This window comes from Tamandua tetradactyla, chromosome 19 (assembly GCF_023851605.1).
Source record: "Tamandua tetradactyla isolate mTamTet1 chromosome 19, mTamTet1.pri, whole genome shotgun sequence".
In the NCBI taxonomy this organism is placed as follows: Eukaryota; Metazoa; Chordata; class Mammalia; order Pilosa; family Myrmecophagidae; genus Tamandua; species Tamandua tetradactyla.
This window is the reverse complement of record NC_135345.1, coordinates 100,123-110,447: the sequence shown is the minus strand read 5'-3', so window position 1 is coordinate 110,447 and position 10,325 is coordinate 100,123. Positions and strand designations below refer to the sequence as shown.

The following is a 10,325-nucleotide window of genomic DNA, read 5'->3' as shown; positions in this document are numbered from 1 at the left end:
AAATGTCCATCAACAGAAGAATGGCTAAACAAACTGTGGTATATACATACGATGGAATATTATGCAGCTTTAAGACAAGATAAACTTATGAACCATGTAATGACATGGATGGACCTAGAGAATATTATGCTGAGTGAATCCAGCCAAAAACTAAAGGACAAATACTGTATGGTCCCACTGATGTGAACGGACATTCGAGAATAAACTTGAAATATGTCATTGGTAACAGAGTTCAGCAGGAGTTAGAAACAGGGTAAGACAATGGGTAATTGAAGCTGAAGGGATACAGACTGTGCAACAGGACTAGATACAAAAACTCAAAAATGGACAGCACAATAATACCTAATTGTAAAGTAATCATGTTAAAACACTGAATGAAGCTGCATCTGAGCTATAGGGTTTTTTTTGTTTTTGTTTGCTTGTTTGTTTGTTTGTTTGTTGTTGTTTTTTACTATTATTACTACTTTTATTTTTTTCTTTATATTAACATTTTATGTCTTTTTCTGTTGTGTTGCTAGTTCCTCTAAACCGATGCAAATGTACTAAGAAACGATGATCATGTATCTATGTGATGATGTTAAGAATTACTGAGTGCATATGTAGAACGGTATGATTTCTAAATGTTGTGTTAATTTCTTTTTTCTTTCTTTCCGTTAATAAAAAAAAAAAAAAAATTGGAAATATAAAGATACCCCCAAACAGTTGCAATCAATTGGTTTCAATCAGACTCCCAGGCAATTCAGGGAGAAAGGTGAGTGCTTTCTGCAGACGATGCTGGAACAAGTGGACACCCCTATACAAAAACCAAAAGTCTGACCATTATCCCGTACCACATGCAAATAGTAATTCAAAACAGCTCAGAGGTGTACGCATAAGAGTTATAATGATAAAACTTCTGGAAGACAGGAGAAAATATTTGTGACCTTGGTTTAAGCAAATATTTCCTAGACAGGAAGTCAAAACCATAAAGGAAAATAGTAATAAGTAGGACTTCATCAAAATTAACATTTTTACTTTTAAAAGATAACTGACCAGAAAATGAAAAGGCAAGCCACAGATTGGAAGAAGATATTTGCAACACATTTTTCTGATAACAAGCTTATAGCTAGAATATATAAAGAACTCTTACAAACCAATTATAAACAAACAACCCAACTTTTTATAAAATGGGAAAAAAACGTGAACAGGTGCCACACCAAAGAAGAAATAAGAAAGGTCAGCAACTTCATGAGAAACGACTCAACATCAGGAGTCATCAGGGAAATGCAAATTTAAAACACAGTGAGGGGCTGTGACACACGTGCAAGCAGCTGACATCACCAGACAACGACAGCACCAAGGCTGCGAGGACGTGGGGACCTGCGACTTTCCTACCTCGAGGCGGGGATGCAAACGGCACAGCCGCTCTGGAAAACAGCTTGGCAGTTTCTTATCAACATAAACTAACAATATGACCCAGCAATCCATGCAAATTATATCTCAAAAAGGCATCCAAAAAATGAAGAAATGCATCACTTATGCCCCAGTGGTCTCACTCTCAAGCATACAGCCAACAAAATGCACGCTCAAGTGCGTCAGGCAAGCGTGCACGCGCGCGCGCGCACACACACACACACACACACACATAGAGGTACAAAGCACTTTTAGTCATATAAGCCCCAAACTGGAAACAGCTAAATGCTCATCATCAGTAAAATGGATCAATACCTTGTGGCAGATTCAGACTTCCCAGCAATGAAAGGGAAGGCCCTACAGATCACACAGCAGCACTGATAAAGTTCACAGAGCTGAACAGAAGCCAGACATGTAAGAATCAGACTGTGATTCCATTTATGTGAGTTCTAAACCAGGCAGAATCACACTATGGTGTTTAAGGTGCAAATCTATGTGCTAAATGTATAAATAATGCAAGGAAATGCATCCAAGGGCGATTGGCAGGGTGGTCGCCTCTGGCAGGAAAAGGGGTCCTGTGTCTCGACCTGGAGAAGAGAACAGATGTCATATTGTAAACATTAAGCTTTCACAGGCATATTTTATGAACTTTTCTGAGTATCTGTTATATTTGACAATAAATTTTTTTTTAATAATAATTTAGCCTCTTTGGGGTGTCTCTGAGAATTCGATAGTAGTGGTTTTATGAGAATAAGTTATTTAGATTAATAACTACCTCTGTATACCCTGTAAGTGAAGGATCAGTATTGATCATTCATGGGTAAAAGGGGGTGAAAAAAAATAACAAAGGTAAATTTTGATTATTTAGCCATTTGGAATGATAAAGGATAAAAATTCAAAAACTTAAGTGATACGCGAATCTGACAAAAAATTATTCTATTTGGCCAAATCAATTGAAGCCAATATTCTAAGAGACTGAATAGTGACTGTTAATGAACATGAAAATATTGAAATAAGATGTAAAGGTTCTAGGGAAAGCATTCAATTAACACCCGAGTAGGTTGTAATCAGCCAAGCGAGCTCTTTCCCGGCTCCATTCGCACCGTGGTCAGGCGGATGGAACCCGTCTCACGAGAAGAGGCTGCAAGGATTAGCCAGACACTGGGCCCCGTGCACTGGGCTGGGGTGGGCTTTGTGATTTTGAAAATAACTCTTTCCCTGACAGCCTGAGAGAAGTCATTTCTGTCACTGTTGCTGAGATGGTGCGTCTTTCCAGAATGAAAGCCCCAAGAACCCCTGAGAAGCCCAGCGCCCCCGGCTGTGGGCTGCAGCTCTCTCTGGGCCCTGCTGGGGCCTGCCGAGCTGCAGGACAGTGGGCGGCCTGGCCTTTACACGGTATCCCCAGAGGGCCCAGCGGAGAGCAGACGAGACAGCCTTCAAAATGAGCCTCAGTTCTCTTAGTTTACACACCTGGGTCAACTGAAGACTAGAAGCCATTGTCACAAAAGAGGAGGCTGTTAAGGGGTTGGACTTGTTGTGAAAGCAAACACCATGCAGTGGGCTGCCTGACAAGGCGGGAGCTGCCGGCTCACGGTTCTGGGGCCAGGAAGAGTCCACCTCGGATGATGCTTTCCCGCAAGGGCCCTGGTGGTCTGGGCTGGCTGCCTGCCGGGGCCTGGGGTGTCTCCTCCCTCCCTTCGCTTCCAGCTTCGGCCTCTTGCCTCCCGTGGCTCTCTCTGTCTGCATTTCCTCCTCTTCTAATAGGGTGGAGACCCCCCCGGATGAGGTGGACACACCTTAACTGATGCAACCTCGTTAGAAGGTCCTGCTTACACGGCTTCACACCCATGGGAGTGGATTAAGTTTAAGAGCATGTTGTTCTGGGTGCGAAGCTGCCAACACCCCACCTAAAAGTAAAGCTTTGTATGGCAGGCAGCACTCTCCTATCTCCAGCCCAGACGCAGGAGGTACCTGAGGACTATAGGAGGCTCAGTTGTCCACTCAGTTAAGATGGATTGAGTATCTTCTGAGGGCCAGGCAGGGCCTGGGGGAGGGGCCCGGCAAGCAAACTGCTCAGGCATGACACCCCCCTGCCCTTCTGAGTTCTCTCCTAGCTTTCGGGTCAAGTCCAAACTTCCTGGCGTAGCTCAGAAGATCCTTTACCATGGGGCCCTGCTGCCTATGCCCAACCCCTCCATCTGTCCCCTCCAGCCAGGGGACATCCCTGGATGCCCTTGAGTCTGGCACTGTCACATCCGGCATTTACCTCTCCTGGCCATCTCCTCCTCCAGTGTCCTGTTTGGATGCTGCTTTTTCCGGAGAGCCTCCCTGCCCTCCTCCACACTGACCCATGTCACAGCCCCCTGCTCCTTGTGGCCAACACAGGTCACAAGAATGAGCAACCTGGGCTCCAGGTCCCCCGCTCATTCACTTGCCCCCTCATTTATTCCACAGCCTAGCCTGCGCAGGGCTGAGTCCAGACCCGTGAGAGTGGAGGGCCGGCAAGTCCACGTCGACCTTGCCTGCACGGAGCTCCCAATCTGGTGGGGAACACAGACTTCAGACCAGAAGCAACATCTCTGAGGCCATAGGGGATGTTTGTCCTCAGCTGGGAGTGAACCAGGGCTGGGCAGGGAGGCAGTGTACAGCCTGGCTTTGCATTGGGGCTCCACTGGTCGCTGGATTACTCACCAAATCCACCTCAGGGACTGCTGCAAGGACTGAATAAGAAAGTCCAGGCCAATAGGGCATCAGGCCCTGGATACAGGTTAGTAACCAACAAGGGACAGGTAAGATCTGAAGCATGAGGAGGAAGACACAGCTGAGGGCTGGAGAATGGGGAGAGTGAGTGTAAAGATCCCGAGCAGGGACTTTAAGAACACGGAGGTGGTCAGCGGAGGGGACGTGGGGTCCGAAGGGGCGGGGACCAGCGGCAGCCATTCCCACGCTGACCTCGTGCCTTGCACAGGACCTGCCGGTCCTGGTCCTTCTTCCTGAGCTGTGGGGGGCCCAGCCCCGCCCCTGCTCTCCCTCCCCCTCGCCACCCCCACACCGACACAGCCTTCCTTTCAGGCAAGAGAAGGATGAGCCAACCTCGTTCACTTCCTCCCCCAAAGCCTAATCAATCTGGCAGCGGCGTCACCGCGTTGGGAAGGGGGAGGCCGCTCCATCCTTCTCGCCGAGGTTGCCGAAAACCGCGTTTCCCTGGAAACCGAAATAATTATTGGAAGCCAGCTCATGGCAACTCTGCTCGCGCACCCGCGCGTGTGGGTGCCACGACTATTATACAAGCTGGTTTACACACTGTCCTTTTAAAATTTATACATCACAAATGTGAAGGAAGTCTCACTATATTCCTTCTTCTCTGGCACGGCATCATCCAGGGGAGGCTCAGCTTGCCGGCGTTCTAAAAGCTGCGTGCCCTGCTAAAAATACCGCCAAGTGCGCGGGTTCTCCTTGTAGCCACCGCCTTTGAAATAAAGCCCACGCAAACGGCCAGAGAGCCAAGCAAGGGCCTTCACAGTCATTCACCCTCCGCCGGTGGTTTCCGTGAAACGCTAGCGAGCGGCCCCTGCAACCCGCTGCCTCCCGCACGTGGGTGCGCCTTTCTTCAGCCTTTCGCCCGCCCCCACTCTATCCCCTGCACCCCTTCGTTCCCCGCGAAAGGGGCGTGAGGCGTGAGCGCTGGGTGATGTTCCCACAGGCTGGGAAACTTGCTCAGGTGCGTGTGGAAACGGAGGCGGGTTCTCCAAGCACCCCTTTACCTGCCTCCCTCGCCCCTCCCCCAGGAGCTTTCCCTTGCTGCAGCCACCGCCTGCCTCTTCTGCTGGATCCGGCGCAAAGTTATTTAAGCTGCAATTAACCAGCAGGGTGAGTCATCAGCTCCCTGGGCCTCGCTGCTGCAGCAGCAGAAAAGAGGTGCGGAAGAGGCCATGCAGTCCAGGCCCAGCCTGGTGGGACCTCAAAGGGCGCTCCGGATGCGTCCCCCCACCCTCACTGCAGGTGCTTACTCCAGAAGAGAATGGGGAGCGTGTAGGTGCGTCGGGAAGAAGGCACCCACCCCCGCACGCCTTCCTCTCACCCACCTTGATTTCTCCTCGTGAGGTGACACCCCCCACCATTTCACTCAGGCCGTGAACTGCCTTCTGATGGGTTCATTCACGTGCACCCAGGCAGGGGGAGGTTCCCCTCCGTTCCTGGGGAAATGCTCTTCAGACTAAAACCCACACGACACTCATCTCAGGTTCCCTAAAGCTTCACCCCTAATTCTGTTCCAGTAGCTTTTTCTGAGCGGCAGCATCATATTCCACCCTCACCCCACCCCACCACCCGCAAACACGAAGACGCGCGCACCCCTCCCAGCCTGGCCTGGAGCGTGCGGGCGTCAGGCCCCTGCCCTGGCTTCCCCGCACCCCTGGGCTTCCTCCCATCTCCCGCCCCTCCCCCACTCCCCTCGTACCCGTACTCCCTCCTGCATCGGCCCCATCACCCAGGTACCCCCCCTGCCCCGCCCTCCTCGGGCCGACTTCTGCATGTTTCCTGGCTGCCTGTAGGCCGGGTGGGCGTGAAGTGCAGTCCGGGAAGGGGCACCGAGAGGTGGGCGGTGCTGGGGGCTGGAGCCGGGGCAGTGTGGGAGAGAGACCCCGCGGATGGGGTTGGTTCCCAAGGCGGTCAGCAGCAGGTGACGGCGCGGGCAGAGGGGAGCAGGCAGAGGGGTCCAGCGGGGTCACCGCGCCTTGGGGAGGCGTCCAGAGGGGCGTCCAGGGGGCGGTGGGGCCGGGGGGAGCGGAGGAGGGCAGGCGCCAGGGCGAGGCGCGCGGGGCCGCGGGCTGCGGGGGGAGCGGAGCGTTCTGGGAGGGGCGCCGCCGGCTGGGGAGGGGGCGCGCGCGCCCTGCGGTCCTCGCCGCCGCATCGGTTCCCGGCGCGGGGCCGCGGCGGCGGCGGGAGGCGGAGGATGCGGGCTCCGGCGGCGGCGCGGGCCCGGGAGGACGCGGGAGGATGAGGAGGAGGCCGGCGGTCCGGCCGCACGGCGCCGGGAGGAGGCGCAGGCGGCGGGGGCGGCGGCGGGCGGCGGCGGCGGCGGGCGCGCGGGGTGCGGGCCGGCTCCGGCGCGGAGGATGAAGTGGAGCGTCCGCGGAGCCTGCGCCGCGCTCTCCTCCTGCCTGCTGCTCGCCTGCGCGCTCAGCGCCGCCGCCGTCGGCCTTAAGTGCTTCTCGCTGGGCTCGGAGCTGCGCGGGGAGCCGTTCCGGTTGGGGGCGGCCGCCGGCGCCTTCTACTCGGGGCTGCTGCTGGCCGCGGGCCTCTCGCTGCTCGGCGCCGCCCTGCTCTGCTGCGGGCCCCGGGACGCGCCCCTCGCGGGGCCGGGCCCGGGGCTCGGGGTCCCTTCGGCCACGACCGGGGCTCCAGAGGCCGCGCCGGGCGAGGCTGGGGCCGGAGACGGGCCCTCGGGGCCAGTGACCAGCCAGAACCTGCTCTTGCTGGGCGTTCTCGTCTTCATGCTCGGCGTCCTTAGCGCCTTCGCGGGCGCCGTGATCGACGGCGACACCGTGTCCCTGGTGGAACGCAAGTACTCCCACTACTGCCTGCCCCCGCGCGCGCCGGCCGCCGCCCCCGGCCCGGCTCCGGGCCCCGGCGCCGCCGCCCCGGGCCCGGCGCCCGGAGCGCCGCGCGTCCACAGCACCCTGGACAGCGCCACGACCGCCAAGTGCCGCCAGCTCAAGGACTACCAGCGCGGCCTGGTCCTCTCCACGGTCTTCAACTCGCTCGAGTGCCTCCTGGGCCTGCTCAGTCTCCTGCTGGTCAAGAACTACAAGTCGTCGCAGGCCCGGCGCGGCCGGCGCGGCCGGCGGAGGGGAGGCCGGGCCCTGGCGCGGCCCCGCGGCGGCCCGGGGCTCCGCACGCAGCCGCCCGCCTCCCGGGCGCGACGAGGCCGGCGGGGCCGGCGGGGGCGGCGGCTGCAGCCGCGGCCGAGCGAGGCCTCCATTCTCTGCCCGGAGGAGTCTGACTTGGCGTCCCCGGGGGACTGCGCGGGCTTCGCGGCGCACCACGCTGTCTCCTACATCAACGTGGGCGTCTTCCACGCGCTCGACGAGGCGGGCGTGGAGGTGCGCTGCGGGGGGCACCCGTCTGTGGAGCTGCCGGGATACGCGCCCTCCGACCCGGACCTCAACGCCTCCTACCCCTACTGCTGCCGGCCCCCCTGCGAGGGCGCACGCCCCTGGGAACCCAGCCGGGCCTGCTGAGCCCCCGTCGACCCCCGACAGAGCCGGGCCGCCTCTCCTCCCGGGACCCAGAGCAGCCGAAGGAGGGCGGGAGGCTCCAGGGTGGGGGCGGGGGTAGGGCCAGTGTGGCCGGGCGCCTTTGAGGGACCCGCGCGGTCTCCCCGCCCCCGGGGCACAGGACCGGGGCCGCCGGTGTTATGATTCAGTGTCTGGGAAGTTTCTCCTCTTTTCTGTGTCTGTTCGTATCCGGATTCCGTTTTAAAGTTTACAATAAATGATTTGGGGCTGGCTCACCCCGACCACCCTCCTCGTGGGCAAGTCCGTTCCTCGGGCGAGGTGCAGGCCGTGGGGGCCGCGCTTGGAGCGGGAGTCTTGGGCGCTGGCAGGCGGCAGGTGAGGGGGGAGAGCAGAGGGCAGGAGCAAGGCGGCTTCTGAAGAGATCGTGTGCGCTCCAGCCAGAGCCTTCCAGGCGCGGAGGAAAGCCGAGTCCGACCTCCAGGAATGAGGGAGAAAGCCCGACAGCGACGCTGCACACTGAGTGCCTGCTTTTGTCCATCCTTTCTTACTGTAAAGCTTTCCATGAACAGTGAAAATGTTGGTAAATTTATTGCAATTTAAAATTGGTGAGATCCTTTATTAAATTACTTGATAATGCTTTTGAAGACTGTTCATCAGGTTGCAGTTAGAGGTGGCTACACACCAGTTTCGGGGGCGCGTGGTTGAATGTGGTCGAATGTTGATTTTAAACAGTTGCATTCCGTTAGCTAGCTGACTAAATCTAGCCTCTTTCTGAAGCTAGTTTTTGTGTGTGTGTATACCCAGTCCAAATCTTCTCCCTCCCTCCCTTCCTTCCTTCCATTTTTCTTTCTTTTTTGGGGGGGGGGGGGGACTATCAGGTTTCTACAAAAAAAGCAGAGCTTATTTTTGGTTAGCATATATGAACAAGTCCATTCTATTTTGGAAAATGATAGTCATAGTTTTTCTGGCAAAGTAATATTCCTGTTGGTTAATCCATTAATCTGACATTTTAAATAACATTTCACTTATAATACACCCTTTGCATAGCCTTACCTGATGCGCAGGTCCTACTTTCAGATGAATAGGGTATACGTGTGTGTGCTTATACACACTATATGGAACGAGTCTCATGCTGTGGTGTAGGGAAACATGATGGCGACCAGTGTCCCATCTGGTCTGCGGGACTAGGGCAGGCATAGAGTCCTGGGATGTGCCTAGAAATGTGCCACTGCCCTGCCCCCACCCCAAATGGGGTCGCCTCCTCCAGAAGGACATGGGGACACGCCCAGCACCTCCTTGGCTGGGCACCAGGTGAGAAATATAAGGAAACAATGTATAATGTCTTCAGAGTACATCGGAGCCCAAGTGAACAATTAGATTTAAGGATGGGCTACAGCTCCAGGGTAAGACCCTCTCCTCAGCCCTCAGGTGCTCTGTGCAAAGCCTGTGGGCCTGGTGACAAAGGCTCCTCTGCCCCAGCTGGACCTGGACAGGCTGCTCCCTGTGGGGGGAGCTGGATTAGAGGCCAGCAGAGAGGGAGACCTGTGGCCACTGAGTCTGTGAGGTGGCTGCTCGGCGCCTGCCATCATGTCGCCACTCCTGGTCTGCTTAAAGAGGCAGTCACCACCAACCTTTCCTTGCTGTGCTGAAGCAGCCTGAGGAAAAAGAATCATTCAAGGCTGATTGACCAGACTCCTTGGGTCCTTCAGATACTTGTTCAAATTCTACTTTTGTTCTTCCTATGTGAGAAAGGAGATTCAGATGGAACCAGGCACGACCTGCCTGGACCAACTGCCAGTGGCTGCAGCTGGCCCGGCCTCCGCCTCGACAACCAGCCCATGTATGCTCACTTAAGCAGTAAACTTGATACGTTGCACCAAAAAGGGACTTTTAAAAACATTCCCCCCCCCCCCATCTACATAAACTGAATCGATTTAACATCGCTGAGTGTTTCTACTTGCTGGTGTGCAGCTTCCCAGAGCCACAGCAGAGCCTGCCAGGCTGGTCTGCAGGGATGGGGGCATGTGGGGCCTCCTCCCACCCGCACTGCTGGGTGAGGGGGCTCTGCTCACAGGAGGTGCGCACACCTGCAGCCCAGACAAGAAGGCCTCCCAGTATCCTTTTGTTTACTGAGGTTTTTGTTTTCACACAATTAGTACAGCTTTACTGTTAGATGCCTTAAGAGTCTTTCAAATTTGCTACCAAAATCTGTGACCTCTCTAAAATTTTCAGGTTTTTCTTGGGGTAAAGCAGAAAGCAGAACGTAGGACAGGAGAGGGTAGAGCAGGCAAAAGCAACCAGTCCCCTGGAGCAACTGGTTTTCATGTCTTTTCTGAGTCAGTGTTAAGTGTAAGTGTTCTGCTTGTGGCAACACAACCTGGAAACACATAAGTGAGATTTTTACTGAAAATTCAATGAAACAATAATTTAATCTTAAAAATCAGTTAGATGTTGTTTGTTGTGAAGATCAAATTGCTGTTGATTGAAGTTTTCATTCCTGACTGGTGCCTTGAGGCCAAGGGCACGTGAGGAGTTTGGGGGCACATGAGGAGTTTGGGGGCACATGCAACAGGGGCCCGGGCACAGCCATTAGCCTCTTCTACTGGGACCGACAGGCTAGCACAGTTGCCTTTTAAAGAGTCAGGCGTTCCTAATTCCATGGGAAACGTCAGCTCCTCTTTTATAGAGGCTGAT

The 10,325-nt window shown here is 55.1% G+C and overlaps 1 protein-coding gene across 1 annotated transcript; it reads left to right on the top strand.

Moving 5' to 3' along the window:
- Window positions 1-6,509: 6,509 nt before the first annotated feature.
- Window positions 6,510-7,634, top strand: TMEM271 (transmembrane protein 271). The gene has a single exon (XM_077137098.1). The coding sequence runs from the start codon at window positions 6,510-6,512 to the stop codon at window positions 7,632-7,634; it is 1,125 nt and encodes a 374-aa protein (XP_076993213.1).
- The last annotated feature ends 2,691 nt before the right edge of the window (window positions 7,635-10,325 follow it).

Excerpts from the sequence above, each read along its gene's own strand:
- TMEM271 (XM_077137098.1), top strand. The coding sequence starts at position 6,510 with ATGAAGTGGAGCGTCCGCGGAGCCTGCGCCGCGCTCTCCTCCTGCCTG.